Below are 26,146 nucleotides of genomic sequence, written 5' to 3' on the forward strand. Positions count from 1 at the left end.
ATATTTATAAATAGAATAATTTAAGTTGATTTTCTAAAAATAAGTAACAAAAGAGAGAAACAAATATACTCGTACCAGAATACCGTGTCCCGTTAGCATACTTAAAGTCAGAATATAATGATTGTAGAATAATATAATGATTTCATTCTTAAATTTATCCGTGAGTCTTACTGATAATAAAAGTCTTAAAATATGTCTTATATTCTTAATATTGTAGCGTGTTATACTTTTATTAATGTGAACTAATGTTGTATATTATATTAGCACAAAATTAGAGTGAATTTTTTTGTGATAGTATTTATTTTCAAAGATTAAGACTGAAACTGAAGGATTGAGATTAAGTATGACAAGTTTAATTGAATAATATCATTAAAAAATAACACTCGCAGTTAGATTTTTATTCGAGGTTGTTTGACTTAATTTAATAACGAGTAAACTATTAAAATGATAAAAAAATACTTACGAGACATTAATATTATGTTTAGCATAGTCCAAACTTTCGATTTTTTATTTCCTTTATTAGAATCACAAATATTATTTTTCTTCCACTTATGCGCTCATAATATTATTGCAATTCATATTATTTTATGACTTTTAATGAATAAGAACATTGATTTTATGGCTCATTATTAATGGTAATAAAAGTCTTAAAACGTGTCTTGTATTCTTAATGTTATTGTAGCGTGTTATACTCTCATTTATGTGAACCAATGTTGTATATTATATTAGCACAAAATTATAGTAAATTTTATGTGATAGTATTTGTTTTCAGAGATTGAAACTGAGACTGAAGGATTGTGATTAAGTATGACAAGTTCAATTAAATAATATCATTAAAAGATAACACTCGTAGTTAGATTTTTATTCGAGGTTGTTTTACTTAATTTAATAACGAGTAAACTATTAAAATGATAAAAAAATATTTAAGAGACATTAATATTTTGTTTAGGATAGTCCAAACTTTTTATTTTTATTTCATTTATTAGAATAACACACATTATTTGCTCTCCACTTATGCGCTCACACCATTGTTGCAATTCATATTATTTTATGACTTTTAATGAATAAGAACGTTGATTTTAAAGCTTATTATAATGGTAATAAAAGCCTTAAAACCTGTCTTGTATTCTTAATGTTACTGTAGTGTGTTATACTCTCATTTATGTAAACCAATGTTGTATATTATATTAGCACAAAATTAGAGTAAATTTTATGTGATAGTATTTGTTTTCAGAGATTAAGACCGAGACTGAAGTATTGAGATTAAGTATGACAAGTTCAATTGAATAATATCATTAAAAGATAACACTCACAGTTAGATTTTTATTCGAGGTTATTTTACTAAATTTAATAACGAGTAAAGTATTAAAATGAAAAAAATATTTAGGAGACACTAATATTTTGTTTAGCATAATCCAAAGGTTTTATTTTTTATTTCATTTATTAGAATAACACACATTATTTTTCCTCAACTTATACGCTCATACCAATATTGCAATTCATATTATTTTATTGCTTTTAATGAATAAGAATATTGATTTTATGGCTCATTATTAATGGTAATAAAAGCCTTAAAACGTGTCTTGTATTCTTAATGTTACCGTAGCGTATTACACTCTCATTTATGTAAAACAATGTTGTATAATATATTAGAACAAAATTATAGTAAATTTTATGTGATAATATTTGTTTTCAGAGATTGAAACTGAGACAGAAGGATTGAGATTACGTATGACAAGTTCAATTGAATAATATCATTAAAAGATAACACTAACAATTAAATTTTTATTCGAGGTTGATTTGACCTAATTTAATTACGAGTAAACTACTAAAATGATAAAAAAATATTTAGGAGACTTTAATATTTTGTTTAGCGCAATCCAAACTTTCCATTTTTTATTTCATTTATTAGAATCACAAACATTATTTTTCCTCCACTTATGCGCTCATAATATTCTTGCAATTCATATTATTTTATGATTTTTTAATGAATAAAAATGTTGATTTTATGACTCATTATTAATGGTAATAAAAGTCTTAAAACGTGTCTTGTATTCTTAATGTTACTGAAACGTGTTATACTCTCATTTATGTTAACCAATGTTGTATACCATATTAGTCCAAAATTAGAGTGAACTTTTTGTGATAGTATTTGTTTTCAGGGATTTAGAATGAGATTGAAAGATTGAGATTAAATGTGACAAGTTCAATTGAATAATATCATTAAAATATAACACTAGTACTTAGATTTTTAATCGAGGTTTTTTGACCTAATTTAATAACGAATAAACTATTAAAATGATAAAAAAATATTTAGGAAACATTATTATTTTGTCTAGTATAGTCCAAACTTTCTATTTTTTATTTTATTTATTAGTATAACACACATTATTTGCCCTCCACTTATGCGCTCATACCATTAGTGCAATTCATATTATTTTATGGCTTTTAACGAATAAGAACGTTGATTTTAAGGTTTATTATTAATGGTAATAAAAGCCTTAAAACGTGTCTTGTATTCTTAATGTTACTGTAGCGTGTTATACTATCATTTATGTGACCAATGTTATATACCATATTAGCCCAAAATTAGAGTGAATTTTCTGTGATAGTATTTGTTTTCAGGGTTGAGACTGAGACTGAAGGATTGAGATTAAGTATGACGAGTTCAGTTGAATAACATCATTAAAAAATAACACTAACAGTTAGATTTTTATTCGAGGTTGTTTTACCTAATTTAATAACGAATAAATTATTAAAATGATAAAAAAAATATTTAGGAGACATTAATATCTTGTTTAGGATAGTCCAAACTTTCTATTTTTTATTTCCTTTATTAGAATCACAAACATTATTTTCCCTCCACCTATGCGCTCATAACATTTTTGCAATTCATATCATTTTATGGCTTCTAATGAATAAAAGCATTGATTTTATAGCTCATTATTAATGGTAATAAAAGTCTTAAAATGTGTCTTGTATTCTTAATGTTACTGTAGCGTGTTATACTTTCATTTATGTGAACCAATGTTGTATACCATATTAGCCCAAAATTAGAGTAAATTTTCTGCGATAGTATTTATTTTCAGAGATTGAGACTGAGATAGAATGATTGAGATTAACTAAGAAAAGTTCAATTGAATAATCTCATTAAAAGATAACACTCGCAGTTAGATTTTTTTGAGGTTGTTTTACCTAATTTAATAACGAGTAAACTATTAAAATGAAAAAAATATTTAGGAGATATTAATATTTTGTTTATGATAGTCCAAACTTTCTATTTTTTATTTCATTTATTAGAATAACACACATTATTTGCCCTCCACTTATCCGCTCCTACCATTATTGCGATTTATATTATTTTATGGCTTTTAATGAATAAGAACGTTGGTTTTAAGGCTTATTATTAATGGTAATAAAAGTCTTAAAATGTGTCTTATATTCTTAATGTTATTGTAGTGTGTTATACTCTCATTTATGTGAACCAATGTTGTATATCATATTAGCCCAAAATTAGAGTGAATTTTCTATGATAGTATTTGATTTCAGAGATTGAGACTGAGACTGAATGATTGAGATTAAGTATTTCAAATTCAGTTGAATAATATCATTAAAAGATAACACTAATAGTTAGATTTTTATTCGAGGTTATTTTACCTAATTTAATAACGAGTAAACTATTAAAATGATAAAAAAAATATTTAGGAGACATTAATATTTTGTTTAGGATAGTCCAAACTTTCTATTTTTTATTTCCTTTATTAGAATCACAAACATTATTTTCCGTCCACCTATGCGATCATAACTTTATTGCAATTCATATTATTTTATGGCTTCTAATGAATAAGAACATTGATTTATGGCTAATTATTAATGGTAATAAAAGCCTTAAAACTTGTCTTGTATTCTTAATGTTACTGTAGCGTGTTATACTCTCATTTATGTGAACCAATGTAGTATACCATATTAGCCCAAAATTAGAGTGAATTCTCTGCGATAGTATTTGTTTTCAGAGATTGAGATTAAGACACAATGATTGAGATTAACTAAGAAAAGTTCAATTGAATAATCTTATTAAAAGATAACATTCGCAGTTAGATTTTTATTCGAGGTTATTTTACCTAATTTAATAACGAGTAAACTATTAAAATGAAAAAAATTATTTAGGAGACATTAATATTTTGTTTTTGATAGTCTAAACTTTCTATTTTTTTATTTCATTTATTAGAATAACACACATTATTTGTCCTCCACTTATGCACTCCCACCATTATTGCAATTCATATATATTATTTTATGGCTTTTATGAATAAGAACGTTGGTTTTAATGCTTATTATTAATGGTAATAAAAACCTTAAAATATGTCTTATATTCTTAATGTTACTGTAACGTGTTATATTCTCATTTATGGAACCAATGTTGTATATCATATTAACACAAAATTAGAGTGAGTTTTGTGTGATAGTATTTATTTTTAGAGATTGAGCCTGAGACGGAAGGATCGAGATTAAGTATGAAATGTTCAATTGAATAATATCATTAAAAGATAATACTCGCAGTTAGATTTTTTTTCGAGGTTGTTTTACCTAATTTAATAACGAGTAAACTATTAAAATGATAAAAAATATTTAAGTGACATTAAATTTTGTTTAGGATAGTCCAAAATTTCTATTTTTTATTTAATTTATTAGTATAACACACATTATTTGCCCTCCACTTATGCGCTCATACCATTAGTGCAATTCATATTATTTTATGACTTCTAATGAATAAAAACGTTGATTTTAAGGCTTATTATTAATGGTAATAAAAGTCTTAAAACGTGTCTTGTATTCTTAATGTTATTGTAGCGTGTTACACTCTCATTTATGTGAACCGATGTTGTATATTATATTATCACAAAATTATAGTAAATTTTATGTGATAGTATTTATTTTCAGAGATTGAGACTGAGACAGAATGATTGAGATTATGTATGACAAATTCAATCGAATAATATCATTAAAAGATAACACTAGCAATTAGATTTTTATTCGAAGTTGTTTGACCTAATTTAATCACGAGTAAACTACTAAAATGATAAAAAAATATTTAGGAGACATTAATATTTTGTTTAGCACAGTCCAAACTTTCTATTTTTTATTTCATTTATTAGAATCACAAAGTAGTACCTCAGGTAAATGAGGGTCAATTCTACGAGTATTGATGGATTAAGAAACAATGGTTAAATGAATTACTTAATGAGACAAATAGAAAATGATGTTTTGAGAGTTCAATTGCATTAAACAGTAAATCAGAGAATATCAAAAAGCAGGCAGTAAACAAGTTGTGAATAATATATGGAGAAACAGTTAAGGTTTTAGATATATCTATTTTTCGGATTGACTTTTTTTACTAAATATTTTAATCATGCAAGATTTAATTCATGGCAAACTATATGTGACTAAACCCTAATTCCTTAGACCTTTTTAGTCTCCTCTAAAATTCATCAACTGCTAATTCCTTGGTCACTTAATTCCAATTAGAGGGTGAAGTTCAATTCTAGTTTATATGCCACAAAGACTCTAATTACCCAAATATAAGAGGATTATACGTCACGTATCCTGTTAAGTCCAGATAATTAGAATTTAGGAGAATATGTTTTCAAGTTGTTGTTCAAGTAAAGAGCTTTTCCAAGTTATACAAGAACTCAATTAGAACCAATGTCATACTTCCGTTCCATCCAGATTCATAAAATAAAGAACGAAAATAATTTTTGAAATATAAATCAGTACATGAATTAAAATAGAAAAATAATAGTATCAATCCATACAATAGATAGAGCTCCTAACCTTAACAGTGGAGGTTTAGTTGCCATGGTTCAAAGAGAAAACTAGGATTCGTAAAAACTGTAAAATTGCGGAATGAGGTAGAAGAGAAGAGATGAGCCCAAAGGGCTGATTCTTTTCCATTTTATATCTAATCCTAATAAATGCAAAATATATTTTCTAAACTAAATAATATATTTTCCTAGTTATAAATAAAATAAAAATTTAATCAGATTTTAATCGAAGGATTTGTGCAACCTTTGTTGAACGAGGTTGGGGACCACCAATTGAATTAGGGTTGGCACCAAACTTGGAAGAATCCAAGTTCGGCGTGGAGTGGACAGCATATATTCCCTTGGCATTCTTCATTTTGGCGCCAAACTTGGAAGAATCCAAGTTTGGCGTGGAGATTGTGCGCAATGCTTTCTTTGGAGTCTTCATGCTGGCGCTGAACTTGAGAAAACTCAAGTTCGGCGTGGAGATGGCAGTGCAAGCCTTTCTTGGAGCCTTTGATTTGGTGCCGAACTTGAGAAAACTCAAGTTTGGCGTGGAGATGGCAGTGTGAATTCTCCTTGGAGCTTCTTGGTGGCGCCAAATTTGGGGAATCCAAGTTTGGCATGGAGTGGTCCATACAAAATGGAAGAAAATGGTATACTATTATATATCGTTGGAAAGTTCTGAAAGTTAGATTTCCAATGCTGCTAAAAACATATCAATTGGATCTCTGTAACTCAAGTTATTTTTGTTTGAGTGCAAAGAGGTCGGGGTTGACAGTAGGGGTGTGCATGGTTCAGTTTTTCTATAAACTAAACTGAAACTGCACTAAACCATTTTAAATGGTTTAAAAACTGAACCAAACTGCTTTGTCACATATGAAACTGGTTCTAAACCAGTTTATAATACAGTGCACCAGTTTAAACCAGTTCATAAAAATAAAACTGGTTTTAATTAAAAAAACCAGTTTAAACTGGTTTATAGGCTAAAACTAGTTTTCACACTCTCCCTCTTTCTTTCCCCCCCTCTCTCTCCCCTCTCTCTCCCCTCTCACTCTCTCTCTCTCTCCTCTCCCTTTCTCTCTCCCTCCCTCCCTCTTCCCTCTCTCTCTCTCCCTCCCTCCCTCTCTCTCTTCCTCTCTCTCTCTCCTTTTTCTCTTTTGCTCTCTCTCTCTCTTCTTCCCTCACTCTCTCCTTCTCCCCTCTCTCTCCTTTCTCTCTTTTTTCTCTCTCTTCTCCTCTCCCTCTCTCTCTTTTCTCTCTTTCTTTCTCTATCTTCTTCTCTCCCTTTCTCCCCCTCCTTTCTCTCTCTTCCTCCTCTCTATTTTCTTTTTCCCTCTTTCTCCCCTCCCCTCTCTTTATCTTCCTCTCTCTCCCTCTTCTCTCTCCCTCTCTCTTTCTCTCTCCATTTTCTCCCTCTCTATCCCTTTCTCTCATTCTCTCTCTCTCCCCCTATCCCTCTTCCTCTCTCTCTCTCCTTTCCTCTCTCCCTCTCTCTTTCTCCTCTCTCTCTCTTTCTCTCCCTCTCTTTCTGTCCTCTCTCCCTCTCTCTCTCTCTCTCTCTCTTTCTCTCTTTCTCTCTCCTTCCCCTCTTCCTCTCTTTCTCTTCTTTGCTCCCTCTCTCTCTCCTTCTCTCTCTCTCTCCCTCCTCTCTCTTCCTCTTCTCTCTCGCTCCCCTTCTTTCTCCCCCTCCCTCTCTTTGTCTTCCTCACTCTCTCTCCACCTTTTCCTTTTCTCTCTCTTACCCTCTCTCTCCCTATCTCCATCTCTCTCTCACTCCTCTCTCTCCCCTGCCCCTCTTTCTTTCCCTCACCTTTCTTTCACTTTCCTTTTCTCCCTCTCTATCCCTTTCTCTCATTTTTCTCTCTCTCCTATCCCTCTCTCCTGTTTCTCTTTCTCTCTCTCCTTCTCTCTATCTCTCTCAATTTTTCTCCCTCTCTCTTCCTCCTCTCTTTCCTTATGCTCCTTTTTCCCCTCTCTTCTCTCTCTTCCTCTCTCTCCTTCTCCTCCTCCTCTCTCTCCTTCTTCTCTCTCTTATTTTAGAGAAAAGAGAAAGAGAAAGAGAAGAGGGATATAGAATGAGAAAAGGATGAGAGAGAAAAAAAGAGAGAAAGAAAAGAGAGAAAGAGAATAAGGAGATAGAGGAAGGAGAAAAAAGAGAGAGAAAAGGATAGAGAAAGAAGGAAATGAGAGAGAGAAAAGGAGAGAGGGAAGAATAGGAAAGAGAAAGAAAAAAGAGAAAAATGAGAGAGAGAAAGAGGATGAGAGAGGGGAGGTGGAGAGAGGGCAGAGAGGAGAGAAACAAAAGGAAAAAGAGGGAAAAGAGGAAGAGAGAGAGAGAAGGGGAAGGGAGGGAGAGAGAGAGAAGGGGGATGGGAGGGGGAGAGAGAGGGAGAGGGGAGAAAAGAAAAGAGAGAGAGAGCGATAGAAAAGAGAGAGAAAAGAGAGAGAGATATGAGTGGGAGAAAGAGGAGAAGGAGAGAGAGAGAGGAAGAAAGAGGGGAGGAGGAGAGATAGAGAGAGGAGGGAGAGAAAAAAAAGGGAGAGAGGGAGGAAGAGAGAGAAGAAGGAAGGTGGAGGGAGAGGGGGAGAGAGAGAAAGAGATAGGATGGGGAGAGAGAGGGGGAATGGAGGGAGAGGGAGAAAGAGGAGGGGGAAAGAGAGAGAGAAAAAAGAGGGGAGGGGAGAGAGAGGAGGGAGAGAAGAGAGAGAGGAACGAAGGGAGAGGGAGAGGGGGAAAAGGAGATCGAGAGAGAGAGAGAGAGAGAGAGAAGGGAGAGAGGAAAAAGAGAGAGGGGGAGAGAGAGAGGAGAGGAAGAGAGAGAAAAAGAGGGAGACAAATAGGAGGGGGAGAGAGAGAAAGAGAGAGAGATAGAGAAGGGAGACAAGAAAGAAAGGGAATAGAGAGAGAGAGAAGGGAGAGAGGAAGGGGAGAAAGAGGAGAAGAAGAGAGAGAGAGGAAGAAAGAGGGGAGGGAGAGAGAGAGAAAAAAAGGGGAGAGTGAGAGGAAGAGAGAGGGGAGGAGAGAGAAGAAGGAAAGGGAAGGAGAGGTAGAGGGGGAGAGAGAGGGGAAAAAGAGGGAGAAGGAGAAAGAGGAAGGGGGTGAGAGAGAGAGAGAGAGAGAGAGAGGAGTGGGAGAAAGAGAGGAGGGAGAGGAGAGAGAGGGGAAGGAAGGGAGAGGGAGAGGGAGAGGGGGAAAGGAGAGAGAGGGAGAGGAGAGAGAGAGAAGGGAGAGAGAGAGAGAAAGAGAGAGAGAGAGAAAGGGGAGAGAGAGAGTGAAGGGAGAAAGAGAAAGAAAGAGTATGTAAAATTAATTTTGGAGTTTAAATAAAACCAGTTTTAATTTGGTTTAAAACTAAACTGAACCATAAAAACTGGTTTTTAATAAACTGGTTTTTCATAAAAACTATGGTTTCAGTTCAGTTTTTTATTTAAAAAAACTGGTTTATTTAAAACAGTTTCAATTCAGTTTCAATTCAGTTCAGTGAAACCAGTTTTTTTGCACACCCCTAGTTGACAGCATCATTCGTTTTCTTCCTTTTTTGCTACAAAATTTTGTCAAATCCATTCGAATGCTACCTGAAATAAACAGAAATTGCAAACAACTCAAAGTAGCATTCATAGTGGCTAAAGGTAATTAAATCTTGATTAAATTCAACAATTTGAATGCAAATTCACTAGGAAAAAGATAGAGAAGATGCTCACGCATCACACATCCAAGAGCTTGTGCCATGGTGCATGCTTTTTGCCGATGATATCTTCCTTATGAGAGAGTCAAGGAAAGACCTAAATAAGAAGTTAGACTTATGGAGAGAAGCTCTAAAAGTGTATGATCTGTGCATAAGCCAAAGCAAGATGGAATATATGGAATGTAAGTTCGGTCTGAAAAGGAAAAATCCTAATATAAAGGTGAAATTGGAGAAAACATCCTACAAAAATTTAAAAGTTTTAAGTATCTTAGATGCATCATATAGGATAATGGAGAGATTAAACAGGATGTAAATCATAGGATCCAAGCAGGTTGGTCAAAATGACGGAGTGCATCTGGTTTTATATGCGACAAAAAAGTGCTTTTAAAACTTAAAGGTAGATTCTATCGCACTGCTATAAGACTGGTTATGCTTTATAGTACGGAGTGTTGGGCGGCCAAAGGGGAGCACGAACATAAGTTGAGTGTGACAGAGATGAAGATGTTGAGATGGATGAGTGGTCATACGTGATTGGATAAAATAAGGAACGAAAATATAAGGGAGAGAGTTGGAGTAGCACCAATTGTGAAAAAGATGGTAGAATCGCGTCTCAGGTGGTTTGGACACATGAGAAAAAGACTGACAGAACACCCAGTTAGAAGAGTGGATGAGATGGAAGATGGACAAAGGGTGAAAGGTAGAGGAAGACCTAAGAAGACAATCCATGAGGTGGTCAAACGAGATCTACATGTAAATGGTCTCTTTGTAAACATAATACATGACATAGCTCAATAGCGCCGTGCCGCCGTTTGATTCATGTAGTCGACTCCACCTAATAAGACAAGGCTTTGTTGTTGTTGTTATATACATAATAAAATATCATATAATAATACTGATTGGTAGTATGTTTCTTAAAATTTCTTCCTAATTAGAGCAAACCCAGTTTCTTCTACTTATGTTGAGGCTAAAGAGAAGATAGAAGTAGTTAGTAAGCAAGCAAAACATGAAAATTTATTATTATTTAGTGTAAATAAATTTCACTTTTTTTTAATAAAATTTAGAATAAACACTTAACTCGATCTTTATCCATTTTTTATGAAGGATAAAGCAATTTCTATTAAAAAAACATTTTAATCATAAACCTTTTTATTTTGAACAATACGATTTTTCTATTAAAAAGTTTGCGATAATTACTCTTGTAGAAATCTTACTTATATTTTATGGAAGGTTTTATTTTGTATTTTGTGGAGGTTTAACCTCCCCTTCCCCAAAATTTTTTTAACAATATGATCAACTATGACCATAGGCCATTATTTATTAGTTATTACCATCATTAGTGGCTTCTCCTAAGTTTCCAATTTTTTAGTTTAACTATCTTTTAATTATTAATTTTTCTCTCTTCTTAACTTATATTTTTTATGTTCGCCGCTTCTAAAAAAATTTCTAACTCCGCCCCTGACCACCATCTTCTTCATCTTCATTATTATCACTTCTACTTCTATATATCTATTGTGTAATCATATTTTATCATCATTGTTATCTCCTTTATCGTCATCATCACTAATACCAATATCATCAACATTAATATTTTCTTTTTTATTCCTTATTCGATGTTTTTTTTTTAAGTTTTCGTACCACAATTATTTTTTTTTCTTATGACATCATTTCCATCAATAATCTTTCTCCACTTACCTACTATTAGTAAAAGAATTTTTCAAAAACAAAATTATTAATAGTTTGTGAAAGTTTAAAATTTTCACAAATTACAAATAAAACTCTCACAAAATTAATTTTTATTACTATTTAACGTTTTTTAATAGAGAGATCGTATTGTCTTAAAATAAAAAGGTTGAAGTCTGAAGTGTTCATTTTTTTAGACAAAAATTACCTTATTCTTCATGAAAATAGACAAAGATCAAATTGAGTATTTACTCTAAAATTTAAAAAATATAACTTACGGTTAATCTGATTTAATTTTATTTTTATTATTTAAAATAAATTTTAATTCTATCTCTATTATTAACCTTTTGTAAATCAATAAACAGTCAAATTTTCCCTATTTTATCCTTGTACACGTCATCCTTATCATCCTCAACAACTTTACCCTTAAAAAGGGGTATTTTCTTGTGTCAAATCAAAGATTTGAAGTAGAGTAATAGCAAGTCTTGTCATTTTTCTTCATTAACACAACTACTGGACCCCTTATGTATAAGAGTACTGATAAAATTATATAACACCCCCATAGAGTCTTCAAAATCTGTTAAAAAAGGTTCAAGAACACACAGAAAATTTCTGCATGCGCAAAAGACTTTTCAAGAATATACAAACAGGTCTACTGCATGAGTCTCTGCCTGGAACATGCAGGAACTACAACCATCACCTTTTGACCAAAATATTGATTTTGAATCTCGGTAGAAGTCTAATCAAAACACACTAAATTTGTTGGTTCAGTGACCCCAAATTACACATTGATGTTTTTATTGTCACTTCATATATAGTTTCTAGTATTAAGCTCTGCCTTTGCCTCTGTGTACCTTAGGATGCGCTTGTTTTCAAAAATAAGACAGGACAAGATTGAGAATAAGATATAATAAGACACTGATGGATAGAGATACAAAATTTTGTGTTTTTGTATCTTATTTGATGATAAACTAGAACAAAGTATAAAAATTTAATTTATTCTCATTTTTTTATTTAAAAAAATTTGAGATGAAAAATATAATAATAAAAAATATAATTATGAAAAATTAACAAGAATAATAAAAAAAATTGTGTCATTGTTAGTGTCTCCGTGTCTGGATGGACACAAAATACACTAATTCAGTATCTTTGGACACATTGTCTCTATCTATGTCTCCTCTGTCAAACACAATTTTGTGTCTCAGTGTCCTATCTCTATAAACAAATGCAGCCTTAATTAACAGAGTTATAAGTTGTAACTTGTAACATGTCCGATAGATCCTACAATGTGACAGTGACATTGTACAAAAAATAATAACAAAGAATATTGTGGACAAATTAAGGTGGGGACTAGTGAAAGCAAGCACTCCTAAGTCCTAAGATCTTGAGTTGTTTCCATTGCCTATACTATAGTTGCTACTTGCTAGAGCGAGAGATTCAAGGCAGTAAATAAGAAAAAGAAGGCCAAGAAAACATTAAAAGAGGCTAAACAAAGTTTTATTAGTGAGCTTAATTAGGCCCACAACAGCAACGGGGACCAAGAACAACTTACGATGCATTGCATGTGAGTCTCAAGCAAAAATAGGACAAACACAAGACCAGAATGTCTTCTAAATTTTATCATAAACTCACTAATATAAACGCATATGGGATATGGCACCCCTAGTATGGTCCACAAAGCTGACAAACTCACAAAAGCCTTTAATAAAATTTAACGGTTATAAAAAAAAATTAAACTTCACTTTTTTAGCTTTAAATTTAATCCTGGTTTTTAGGAATGAAATATATTTTTAATAATTATAAAAAATTAATAAAAGACTAACGTAAAGTAGTTTAAAGGAAGACCGCAAAAAATGGTTAATAGATTTATTTTTTCTGTCATTTTAAGTGTTTGATTTTTTTTTTGTGGCATTTTAAGTGTTTGATTAAAAAGAAATCAAATGATCTTTTAAAACAAATATTTATGAAAGTCGTTGTTACATCGATTAAAAATTACAAGCGAAGTATTATCAATTTTAATATATATTTGTTGATAATAATAGTAGAGATAATGCAGGAGTGAACAATTATCAATTTTAATACTTGTTGATGATAACGACAGAGATAACCCAAGAGTGAGCAATATGTTTTACATTTTTAGTTTTAAGATTTATCTATTATGTGCTTTAAGAGAAATTTTTCATTGAAAATATAATAAATTTAAATTTTTAATATATTTATTTTGTATTCATTAAATGAAAATATTTAAAATCTTTTACTAGTAGTAAGTTTATTATATGTTTTAAAGATACATATTAACTAAATCCTTAATTTTATCACTTTTATGTTTTTTTATTGTTCTTTTTTTCTTGTTCTATTTTAGTAAATTGAACTCTTTTATTTTAAAAAATATTCAACGATATATTATTTTGCATTCCTTAATTATCACTTATTTTATTTTGTATTCTAATTATTATTAGAACAATTGAGTAATATTCTATATAAATATAATAAGTATGTAATTATAGATGTTATATATATTAAGTTAAATAAGATAATTTTGACTATTATCTCCATAATATAATCGAACTTTTAATTAATCAACTTTTTTATTGTAAAATTATTTTTTTAACTCTTAATTTTTTGAAGGGTGTAATATTTAGAATTAAAATTTAGGTATAAAATTTAGAATTTAAAATTTAAAATACTAAAATAATTACAAAAAATTAATTTCCTAATTAAACTCATATCCTAGTTAACCAAAATTAAATAAATAGCCCTGTGAATATAAGCCCTCACCATTTTAACAGTGCTAATGTAAAGATATAATCAATTAGTAATTTATCCTTCAAGTATATAACGAGATTGGGTTAATTACCAAATAATGCATTATGCATGGTAGTATGCTTTTGCAATTAACAAAGTTTATGATCAAATGGTATTTAAATGTAAGATAGAACTCATATAATGGAGAAAATATCAACGCATGACAAAGCTTGTTCCTTGTAGAGTGCTTAGGAAACCCCACGGCATACTAAGACTTCGTCTAAACCGCCACAACTTGGAAATTCGACTGCAAAGTGAAGGACAAAGACAAACACATCTTAGCTTCTTGTTAGATATTTTAATTTTATTCTAAATAAAATTCTCTAGATTAACAAACGTGAATAAATTAATTTAAATTTAAATTTTTTATTTTAATTATAAAGAACTAATTTAAAAAAATATATTTACATCTGTCATTCTAACAAATTTTATTAATATTTTTTTTAAGTATTAATTTATCCAAAATGTACTTAAATTTTCGGAGATTTATTTATCACTTTATTAATAAAAAAAAACACATTGCTATAAAATACTTATGCCTCCAAAGGACTAATAATTCATCGTTAATTTTATCAAATCAAAAGAACAAAGACTGACCCTTACTAATAATTTCGCATCTACAATTTTATTGGAAAATTTGAAAATTTTCGTCTAACTTGACGTTAATCTCTTTCGAGTATTCTCCCACAATTATTATAATTCTGCCTTATTTGTTTGCCCTGCTTTAAAGAGTTAGTTATAGGGTTATAATTAGTCTCTCACAAATAGCATTGGAATATTTGCTATATATTCTCAAGCGAAATTCTTGCACATAAGAAAGTTTTTCATTTGAAGTTTCATTGCAATCAATAACAAGTATTTCAGCGTACGCGTACGTAAACAATGATGGTTCATGATGAACTCTTGTGAAGCCAGTAACTAGAAACGAAATCATGCTAGGTATGCATGTAATTATCGCTTTAAGTTACTGCAATTTGTTAATCTCTTTGATACTAGTTAACTCGACCATTTATTTCTCATTATATTCACTTGTTTTAATTAAAAAGTTAGTCCTAAAACAATTTTGAGGGACACAGTTTTTCACTTTTTCTTCTTAATTATTAAGAAGTGAATAAAATAATAGAAGCCTATTTTAGAGGAATGTTAGGAGGCCATCAGATTTTGTAATTTGTAACCATCAATTATTATTATTGATGTTTTTAATTGTGTGAGATTACATCTAATAGTGTGAGATTACTTATTTTTTTTACTGGTTAAATATTGGTTAAAATTTAGTAAAAGTGTTAGTTCCTAAACTTTCCTATTTGTAAATACTACAAAGTATAAACAGCATTTTTTAAAGTTTAGATATCGTTTTTTGTTTTATTATAATTACAAAATTAAAGTAACTTTAAATTTATGTTAAAAGTTTTTATTTTTTATATAATTATTCAAACTAAAGCAGATGTTACTAAAAAGAGAGCTTGAACAAAAAAAAAAAGTAAAATAACAAATAAGTTTTTAAAGATCTACACTTTAGACATATTAAAATTAAAAAAAATATGAATGGAGTTTTTTACAATAGCAAATATAGATATATTACTATCATATTAACTCCCATAATCAATGTGAAAAAATTTAATTTGAACATAAATTATTCACATTTATTATCATAAAAATTTTACTAGTATTTTTTTTTAAAACTAATTTATTCGAAATATAAATTTTAAAAAATTTATTTACCATTTTACTAAAAAAAAAGGAGAGGAAGAAAGCATGAATGATTTACCCTTGCTGGAGCTACAATCAATAGCCATGAGAAAAGTAATCTTGCAGGGGATCCTCTTCAAAGTAACTAACTCATCAACAAAGTAAACTAAATTGAGTTAGTTCCACCGAACATGGCAAGGCATAAAAGTAAATGGGATTATTACTCTATAAATAAAAAACAGGGAATTATATTTAATCATTTACAGGAAAAATTTTGTTAATTTTGGTGTGTGTTTGGATTAGAGTTGATCAAACTGGAGTTTGAATAAAAGTGATTTTGTAAAATTGATTTTGGATAGAAGTGAGTTTGTCCCAACATGATTTATGTTTGGCAATTTTATATTAAAATTGATTTTAATAAAATGAAATTGTTTGGATAATATTAATTAAAATCACTTTTAGATAGATAATTAGTTAATTACTAAAAAAATATAATATTAAATTATAATATTGTTTTTTAATATATTTAATCTTTTTTTATACTTCTTTTAGTATATTTTTTATATAATATTTTTTATAAAATTTTACTTTAGTTTATTATAATTTTTTAATAAAAATTAATATTTATTTATTAAATTAAAAATAACATATAAAATAATATATTTTAGTACTTTTTATGAGTACTCTCAGTAATTTTATTTTGTTTACTGTTTTAGATTCTAATTTTTTACTAATTATGCTTTTATTATTATTTATAATTAATTTTTTATTTAATTTATCATTTTTAATAGGAACAATAATACATATTATAACAAATTAGAATAATAAACAATGAACAAGAATTATAATAATAAATTTTACAATATCAAACAAAAAATATTCTATAATTTTATTAGTACTTTCGGTATTCTTTTATTTATTATTAAGTATTACTTATGATTTCATTATTATGTATGATTAGTTTTTTATTTACTTTATCATTTTTAATAAGATCAATAATTCATATTATAATAGAATTAAAATAAAAAATTTAATAAAAAAACTAAAATATAAAAAAAAACTAAAAATTAAAAAAAAATTTAAAATATTTGAAATGACTTGAAACAAATATGAAAATTCTTTTGGAAAAAACCAATAATAATCATCAAATGTGAACTCCCGTTGAAGTGAATGCAGAAGCAACAATTTTTTGCTTTCAGTAAACGCGTTTTTAAACTGCAAAATCACTTCTGCGTTTAGAGAAAAAAGATCGCTAAACATTAAAAAATAGCGTTCAAAGACTCTCAAACGGGTTTGCCAAACACACCCTTAAAAGTAGAGGGAGAATCCCGTTTCTTCACTACTGCAAATGCAACGCACAACAACCACCACCACATTATTACAATGTCTAATGGTAATATAAAAGTTGTTTTACTATTTCTAAAATTTGAGTGTAAAAGTAAAACTTTTAAATTAATGGCATAACAGTAGTATATTACATTATATTAGTTAATTAATTAATTAATTAATAAGTTTTTAAATAACTCTCCTAGATTACAGTTTTAACTTTTAAGAAGACCCTTGTCAGAGAAAATATAGGAGGCGAGTCCAGCGGGAGTCCCCCTCTCTTTCCTTTTGAGTTGTGTTGTCCCTTTTCACCATTTAATGGTCCATCCAATCCTCACCGTCAGATCCCATCTTCCTCTTTCATATCCACCGTCCGATCACCTTTCCTTTCCTCTTATTTTCTTTTTCTTTTTTCTTTTTTTTTTCAAACAATTTGGGGAACTTTGAAGTTCGAAGTTGAAGGAAGAGGAACAACCCTAAGAAGCTGAAGCGGGAGCTACTACAATCATTCACACTGAACTAGATCGCTCTGTTTCTCTCTCAATTTTGCTGTGATAATTCAGAGTCAGGTACGTAGTACTTTTTTTTTTTTTTTTCTCTTGGATTCTTGTTTGCTGAAAACTCATTCGGAAATTCATGCAAACTAAAAGACACTAATCATTCACGGATCTTTCACTTCTTCCTCTTCCATTGATGCAGACACTTTAACTTTACCCTCCCAAATGCTACCAAATTTTCTAGGTTTACTCTCTATCTTCCCAACTCCCCCCTGTCAATTTCTCAAATTTGTTGCTTTCAACTTCATCAACCTGCTCTATAATTTATTTATTTATTTAAAATTATATATATTTTTTACCCCATGTTACTCGTTGCGGTTACAATTGGAGGGGTGCTGCTAAGAACCGCGTAGTGGGTGGAATTGATCTTAGCTTATACTATGCATAAATCCTTGTTTGTTACTGTTACTGTTCGGTGGTTCTCGACTCAGTTTTTTTTGTTTTTTTTTTTTGCAGATTTAATTTGATTTGATTGGAGCTCCTTTTCCATGGACCGCAAGATCACCCCCTTGCACGCTTGTACTTGGGAGTTCGAGTTCGAATTTTGGGGGGAGAATCAGGAATGGTGAAGGAATTTGAAGCAAAGCACAGTTCCCCAAAATATTATATTTATTGTTGTTCTTTCTTCAAAAAAATTTTGCCCAGTTCAAGTAGTCCCTGCCAATTTAATAGTGGAGCTTCATCGTGGCAGGGGAGAGCAACAAATTTATACTACTATTCAAGTAGGCACAAGTTACCCCGTTTTGGTGGTCTTCCCTAGTCAATTTAAACCATGGCAATTGCTTACTGTTTGTGAATCGTAAAAGCAAAGCAATGGTGTGAGTGAGGCCTGTGGCAATTCTGCATCGTAACACAAGATTGACCAACCATGGAAACAAATGGAATTGTTCATGATGGTAGTATAGGAGGGGCTAGGAGAGAAAAGAGAGAGATAGGGGACAAATCAGTGGAAGATTTAGCTAAATATGCACATAGTCCTGCCCACTTGGCTGTTGCCAGGCGCGACCATGTTGCCTTACAGCGCATTGTTTCCACCCTGCCTAGGCTTGCCAAGGCTGGTGAGGTGAATACAGAGGCTGAATCTCTTGCCGCTGAGCTTCGAGCTGATGAGGTCTCTGCAGTTATTGATCGACGTGATGTTCCTGGTAGGGAGACCCCTCTTCACCTTGCAGTACGTCTCAGAGATCCAATCTCTGCTGAGATATTGATGGCTGCAGGCGCAGATTGGAGTCTTCAGAATGAGAATGGTTGGAGTGCTCTCCAAGAAGCAGTGTGCACCAGGGAGGAAGCAATTGCCATGATTATCGCGCGGCATTATCAACCTCTGGCTTGGGCTAAATGGTGTCGTAGACTTCCCCGCATCATTGCTTCGGCAGCTCGCATACGTGACTTTTATATGGAGATAACTTTCCATTTTGAGAGCTCTGTCATTCCTTTTATTGGACGCATAGCTCCTTCAGACACATATCGCATCTGGAAGCGTGGTTCTAATCTTCGTGCTGATATGACACTTGCTGGTTTTGACGGTTTACGCATCCAACGATCAGACCAGACATTTTTGTTTCTTGGAGATGGATATGCTTCTGAGGATGGTAATGTAACTCTGCCACCTGGTTCTTTGATTGCTCTTTCTCATAAAGAAAAGGAAATAACAAATGCTTTGGAAGGTGCTGGTACACAACCAACAGAAGCTGAAGTTGCTCATGAAGTTTCCTTGATGTCTCAGACAAATATGTATAGGCCGGGTATTGATGTTACGCAGGCTGAGCTTATTCCCCATTTAAATTGGAGGCGCCAAGAGAAGACTGAGATGGTTGGGAACTGGAAGGCAAAAGTTTATGACATGCTTCATGTGATGGTTAGTGTGAAATCAAGACGGGTGCCAGGTGCTATGTCAGACGAAGAGCTTTTTGCTGTGGAGGATGGAGAAAGTATGATAAATGGGGAAAACAATGATGAGTATGATGATGTATTGACTGCTGAGGAAAGAATGCAACTGGATTCTGCACTACGTATGGGGAATCCTGATATGGTGTGTGATGATGAGGAACATGGAGACAGTCAAGAAAATGGCTCAGCAGCTACCTTTGAGAATCCTGAAGGCAATGGTGTGGTTAAAGAGAAGAAGAGTTGGTTTGGTTGGAACAAGAAAAACATCAAGAGTAGCAGTGATGATCCTGAGGAGTCAAAAACTTTGAAGAAAGTTTCGAAGTTTGGCTCAGAAGGTAGCAACCAGAAGTCAAGTGATCAGCAAAAGTCAGCATCTGACTTGAAGGAAGATAGTGGAGACACTAGGAAGGGAAAAGACAAAAGCAATAAGAAGAAGAAGAAGAAAGGAACAGCTGCTGAGTCTAAGAATGAGAGTGAGTATAAAAAAGGTTTAAGACCTGTCTTGTGGTTAACACCAGATTTCCCTTTGAAAACGGATGAGCTTTTGCCTCTACTTGACATCTTAGCAAATAAGGTTAAGGCTGTTAGAAGACTGAGGGAGCTTTTGACAACTAAGCTTCCTCTTGGAACTTTTCCCGTCAAGGTAATCATATTACCATAATAACTATAGGTTTTTAATTTTTTAGGCATCATTTTTCTGTACATTGCATTATTTTGGAGTTGGCAACTTAAAGCTTCAGAATATTGAGGAGATTCATGTGACTTGATTCTGTTTCTATTGTTTGGTTATTCTTGTACTGGTATTTGTGCATGACATGACATGATACTGCTGTTAGTGTTATCTATCATAGTCTGAGTAAAACAATGAATTGGAGCGGTTTGCCCCTTTCATTTTTTCGTTTCGTTTTGATTAATTGTTTGACAAGTAGTTCTGGCCATGTTTTGACTTCTCACTTCATGGATTTCATTTGCTAATTTGATTTAGATTTCAAGCTATACTATACTAAACATAAGTTACTAAAATGCGAGTGGAGTGCCTGATTTCTGCCTGTCTGGGTCTTAACCTGATGGTTAATTGGTTTGTCATTGTCAGCGATAATAATCTCTGGTGCCACTCAGGTTGCTATCCCAATAGTCCCTACCATTCGGGTTCTCGTCACCTTTACAAAGTTTGAGGAGCTTCAGCCAACAGAGGAGTTTTCAACTCCACTCTCCAGCCCAGCACATTTCCAGGATGCGAAATCCAAGGAACCGGAGGGTTCAACATCGTGGATTTCATGGATGAAAGGAAGTCGCGGAGGGCAGTCCAGCGACTCCGATAGTCACAGATACAAAGATGAAGTTGACCCTTTCAACATACCTTCGGACTACAAATGGGTGGATGCCAATGAGAAGAAACGCAGAATGAAGGCTAAGAAAGCCAGAAGTAAGAAAAATAAGAAGCAGACAGCAGCAAGAGGTAGTGAGGGTGGTGCTTTGCATCAAGGAACTGAAGACCTTGAAGAATAATAGTAACAACATGGATTCACGGTCTCTGGGTATATTTCCACTTTGATAATTGTTGCACAAAGAGTCTTTTTTTGTGCAAACAGCCACAGCTGACTTTCTCATTCTGCATTGGATTGTTTCTCCAAGAATATTCTACTAGAGATTTCTTGGGCAACCAATTGTTTGTTACTAGCTAAGAAAAATGTGCCTTTATTTTTTTATTTCTTCTCAAGTTTGGCGAAGAAAGCTTTTTCTTCTAGAAATTGTTGTATTGTCATGTGAAGTGAAAATTGAAGAGGAAGAGTTTATACTCCTCCTTCAATCGCGTGGCTTCATTCTAATTTTCATTAGTCACCAATATTTGTATCTACACCTATGTCAATGATTATCTAGATTACACTTTTGAGAGTGGCATTCTCTTCATTGTTTGTTGTTCTGTCTGTCATCAAGAATTTGAATCTTCTTTTGAAAAGGAAACATCATAAACCGGAAATAGTAAAGAACTTTAATCTTATTTCCACGAACTATTTTTGACACATACTACAAAGAATCCATGTCATATCAACAAAAATAAAAGACTTAATAACTATATATTAATTTACAAGAGGTAGAATTATTCTACCAAAATCTGTCTTTGTTAACGCTCAAATAGCCAGCCATTACCTTCCCCCCAGTATTTCTCATACCATCTATGAGGAAGCACCATGAAGAACCCAATGCTCCAATGAAGAAATCAGAGTCAGCAGCCATGAGGAAATTAACCAGTGGGTAATTGGTGCTGGTCTCCCTCCCAAGGCTGGCTTCATACTCAGCCATTGACACATTCATCCTGTCTTGGCGTCTTACCTTTGTATAGTGAAAGTTCCAATGAGAATATTCTTTGGTTTTGTCAATGACTTCCTGAATCAAGTTAGGTTCTTAGTAATGTCAGACACTTTTAACAAGAACAACGTTTGAAAAATTAAGTAGATGTGTAGTAGTAGTAGTAGTAGTAGTACTAGTACCTGCATCTCAGTGGAGAGCCAAATGTTGTTGAGGTTTGGGAAGTGCCTCCTAATCCTATCAGCAAGATGCATGTATTCTTCAAATTCAACCACTTTCATTTCACATGCTTTGTCTCCCATCCTTACATGCATGCTTAGAAGAGGCCTAGGAACCCATGGCTTGTGATTGGACCACACATATTCATCAATTTCAGATCTTGGCTTATTATTACTTCCCTGAAATACCACCAGAAGCAAAATTATAACAAAATCAAAAGCAATTTTCATGGTCATGTATATTCTTCTCTAAGTCAGTCTTTTTTGTCCCAAAAAGTATTTTAGTAAGTTAACCTTTGTCCAGTCTCCAGCAAGACCTTCATGCACCATTTTCGCAGCTAATTTTCCGAATGCAGCATGTCGAGCTTCATTCAATAGGCTGCATGTGTACTCAGTTGGGAACCTCATTAAGTAACGCACAGCCTGGAAACAATATTTGTGGCATCAACATGACTTCATGAAGCAGTCACACAAAATAAGAGGGAAACTGATCACTGAAGAAAATTGGGAAAATGTGGACATAACTCTTTTATGCATTTCTTATGAGTACCCTACCTGTGCCCTCCACCACCGCATATCCATCTTTCTATGTGAAGTAATCAAGCTGCCATTTATATCAGTTGTTGGTTGCAGATACCTCCACGGTTCACCCCATATTCTGCACCATAAAAACTAAAATTCTTTAAGTAATCATTAATGTATAACTGCAGTTGTAGTTGGAACCTACCTAGGAGTTGGCCCTGCCCATATATGCTTTGATGTGTAATTTTCTTTCACAGTCAAAATTCCTTTACTCCAAGCATCTTCGCTTTTCATTAGTTCTAATGCTCGTCGACGACACTCTAGGGAGGCTTCTGGAAAGAAGTAACAACTCCAACTAGACCGGGAAGACCCTGCATACACATTTTATGTTCACAATGATTGTATGCAAAAGTTGTTAAAACTGAATTGAACCTAAATCAGAAGAGATGAAGCAAGCAACTGTATTGGTCTTTTTAATTATACCTTTGCAGCCACCATGGTCAGCTCTATTGTAATATTTAGTTACAAGAACTCTGCCTTCATTGATTGCAATAGCAAGGAGTCCACTCATTCCAGCAAACTGAGCACCAATGCCGAATCCTGGTAATTTTTCCCAGTCAGCTACAAGGAACTTGACATCCGGATTGCTGCAGTTTAAGGGATGCTGATGGATCCATATGTCACGTTGCACTTTCCTAGTCAATGGGTAATTTTCTTCATCAGATCCTGCAATCTGCCAAAAGCTTATAATAAGAAAATGGTTTAAGTTTGAAGTTTGAACCGGCAAGTAGTTGACATTATAATTGGTGAGTCTAGCTTACGCGATTCGACCTTATGCCGAAGAAATCTAACAATATGGCACAAATACTAAAAAGACATACCCAAGGTGGATAAGCACCCTTAGTTACAGCTTGATGCCTGAAATTTTGAGTCTGGTCACTGGTTGTAGCAACATGGTGCATGTCCAAAAATCCTTTCCAACTTGTCCATTGAGGGAAGTTCTCATTTCCTGTTCGCTTATCGAGACGTTCGAATAGCTGTGTCCTGGCTTTGCAGTCTTCCAAATGTGGGGCATAAGGCAAAATGGACCTACTGATTCCAAGTTTGTGCAAGCACTCATTTGCCTCACTTTCAGATTTAGTTAACACACAACTCCAACCTGAATAAAGCATAGAGACACTATCCTCATTTTCTTTATCTTTTCTGCTGTTGAAATCTGTTAGCCTCTGTGTTCCCTTAGCATTAACATTGCAGTCTGTTCTTGTCACCATAAGAGAAAAAATAAATTATGACATTTGACATTTATATAATCTAAGACCCCTATAAAATTGATCATATCCAAATTGATAACTGCAAGAATGTCCCAAGAAAATTTAATATTGATTGATTATGCAATGCAAAATAATGTGCCATATTCGGACAGAGTAGCCTAAAGAAAGTGTTGGTATGATTTCAAGTTGCTTCAGGTACAAGCCTTAGAATTTATTCATTCATTCATCTAATCATCAATTGAAGAATCCAATATTCTTTGCTTTAAATTTAGCCAATAATTGTTGTTCCTTTTTCAACAAGATTAACAAAGTGTACTGAATTTGTCATGTTCCACTTCAATTAAGAACCATCATCAAATGGTAGAAACAAAAACAGAAACATAGAAATAAAGATAATCAAAAGTAGAAGAAGATTGACTTACTTATGGTATTATTAGAGTGAGAAAGAGAGTCAGAATGGAATGTTAAATTAAGCATTGAGAATGAGAAGCGACCAATGCCAAGCTGAAAGGTTCCAGTGGAAGTAAGAGCAGCCAAGATGAAAGAGGCAAGGCACACTCCAAAGAGGAATCCAACAACACAAACCATACATGGAAATGAGTTTCCCATTTGCAAGGCTCTCATTGAAACCGCTCTCTCAAGAGATTTCTGATTCACTGCCTCCATGGTTTTCTGGCAATTAGGCTCCTTCAAGAAGCTTCAAAGGCAGAAAAAAAGTCTATGAAGAGAGGGAAAGACTAAAGAGGTCAATGATGTTGATGGAGCAAGAAAAGCATCCCCGCTACTTTTGGATGGAGCTAGGAATAAGGAAATAGAATTCACATGCATAGTTTTCTTCTTTAAGTGTAAAGATTAAAGAACAATGTCTAATAATCACTAAATAATTAATCACCCAAGAAGAGGAGAATACTTTTATAATACGGCATAAGCAAGCAAAGTTTTGAGGGGAAGAAGAGGAAGAAGGTGACGTACCATGAAAAAAACAAAAACACAATCCGTGAAACAAGATAAGAATGTGAGTGGCAACAACTTTTTAGAGAAACAGTGTCTGTGGAGCCTGATTTTTACCTGCACACCCTTTCTTTCTTGTGCTTTTAATATTATTATTATTAATAGTAAGAGTTAGTAACACCAATCTCCAATGGAAATAAAGAAATAAAGAAAGAAAGAAAGAAGGTTAGATTTGGTGGCAGCTGGTGAAGTTGCCACTTGATTTATATATTCTGATGATTATCACTCACTCAATCTATGGCTCTATGCTTTGTTGCAATGTATGGCTGGTCCCCTCTCACATTTCTAGATGAACTTCCCTCAGCTCAACCAAAAGCTAAGCCTCCAATTAATTAATCCTTTTTTTTCTTTAATCTTATTATTAATTACAACAGTCATTCATCTAATTGTTATGGTGGTTTTTGGATATGGACAGAAGGAATGGAACCACACACAAACTTTCCATGCATGCTATGTTGACTTTCTCTTTTTGAAAATTATGTGAGCTCTAATTGTGATTAGTTAAAACAAAACGAATATAGAGTTGTTCTCTTTTTGGAGAGCCTCTTGGCTGTGATACACTTTTCCTTTCTTCTTTTTGCTTTTCAATTATGGTTATTTATTCTTTTTCTAATTAAATATTTTTATTCTGGCTTATAATAAAATTCATTTAAAAGGGGGTTGGATACTTGGATGCTGGTTTTGGATCTTGAACTGAAAATTATCAATTATAGTACTCCTAGTCCTTACTACTCCAAAGACCATATTAATTAGGGGGTGTTTACGGATTGCTTCGATTTTAAAGAAAAAAGCCATCCAATATTTTAATTTATGTGACGGTTTGAATTGGATGAACTTTTTTGAAAATACGATCCGATTACAAGCGGTTTAGATTTGTGATTTTTTAAATAAAAAAATTAAATACATATAACAAGTCTCAACATCAAATTTTAAATAACCAACAATAATATAATAAGTCTTAACAATATCTTAAAAAATCAACATAACATAACAATAAAAATAAAATTATAGGTTAGTTAAAATAAATAAATAAATAACATTTTGAACATAAAATTTTTATTAAATAATAATAATACATGAATAATAGAAAAATGTATAACAAATTGAACATCTTATAAGTATAATTGTAAATATAATAATAAAATAATAATATTATAGTACATTGTGCGATTTGAATTGGATTGGATCGGTTATAAAAAATAGATCCGAAATCCGATCTAATCCAGCAGTTTGTAAAAAATAGAATCCAATCAAATTCGAATTAGTGCGGTTTTAATCGATTTTTGATTTGAATTGAATTGGATGGACGATTTAATTTGGATCGATTTAGATTTGAACACCCCCTCATATTAATGTATAATATAATAGTATTTCTTT

At 32.3% G+C, this 26,146-nt stretch overlaps 2 protein-coding genes across 8 annotated transcripts; one reads left to right on the plus strand and one right to left on the minus strand.

Moving 5' to 3' along the window:
- The first annotated feature begins 17,214 nt into the window (after positions 1-17,214).
- On the plus strand, positions 17,215-21,348 carry LOC112695394 (uncharacterized). Of its 6 annotated transcripts, none has more exons than XM_025747729.3 (3): positions 17,215-17,559; positions 18,004-20,080; positions 20,531-21,348. In XM_025747729.3, the coding sequence occupies exons 2-3, from the start codon at positions 18,416-18,418 to the stop codon at positions 20,534-20,536; spliced, it is 1,671 nt and encodes a 556-aa protein (XP_025603514.1). In that variant the 5' UTR covers positions 17,215-17,559; positions 18,004-18,415; the 3' UTR covers positions 20,537-21,348. The 6 variants fall into 6 exon arrangements, with proteins under 6 accessions (XP_025603514.1, XP_025603510.1, XP_072052656.1 ...); XM_025747725.3 differs by having other exon boundaries at positions 20,557-21,348; XM_072196555.1 differs by having other exon boundaries at positions 17,416-17,731.
- A 70-nt stretch (positions 21,349-21,418) lies between these two features.
- On the minus strand, positions 21,419-25,001 carry LOC112695395 (uncharacterized). 2 transcript variants are annotated; one of them, XM_025747730.3, is made up of 9 exons: positions 24,731-25,001; positions 24,181-24,455; positions 23,369-23,742; positions 22,971-23,220; positions 22,693-22,858; positions 22,521-22,623; positions 22,260-22,388; positions 21,930-22,145; positions 21,419-21,825 (listed from the first exon to the last, which is right to left on the minus strand). In XM_025747730.3, the coding sequence occupies exons 2-9, from the start codon at positions 24,422-24,424 to the stop codon at positions 21,544-21,546; spliced, it is 1,764 nt and encodes a 587-aa protein (XP_025603515.1). In that variant the 5' UTR covers positions 24,425-24,455; positions 24,731-25,001; the 3' UTR covers positions 21,419-21,543. The 2 variants fall into 2 exon arrangements, with proteins under 2 accessions (XP_025603515.1, XP_025603516.1); XM_025747731.3 differs by lacking the exon at positions 24,731-25,001 and having other exon boundaries at positions 24,181-24,726.
- Between the last annotated feature and the right edge of the window lie 1,145 nt (positions 25,002-26,146).

This window comes from Arachis hypogaea, chromosome 6 (genome assembly GCF_003086295.3).
Source record: "Arachis hypogaea cultivar Tifrunner chromosome 6, arahy.Tifrunner.gnm2.J5K5, whole genome shotgun sequence".
In the NCBI taxonomy this organism is placed as follows: Eukaryota; Viridiplantae; Streptophyta; class Magnoliopsida; order Fabales; family Fabaceae; genus Arachis; species Arachis hypogaea.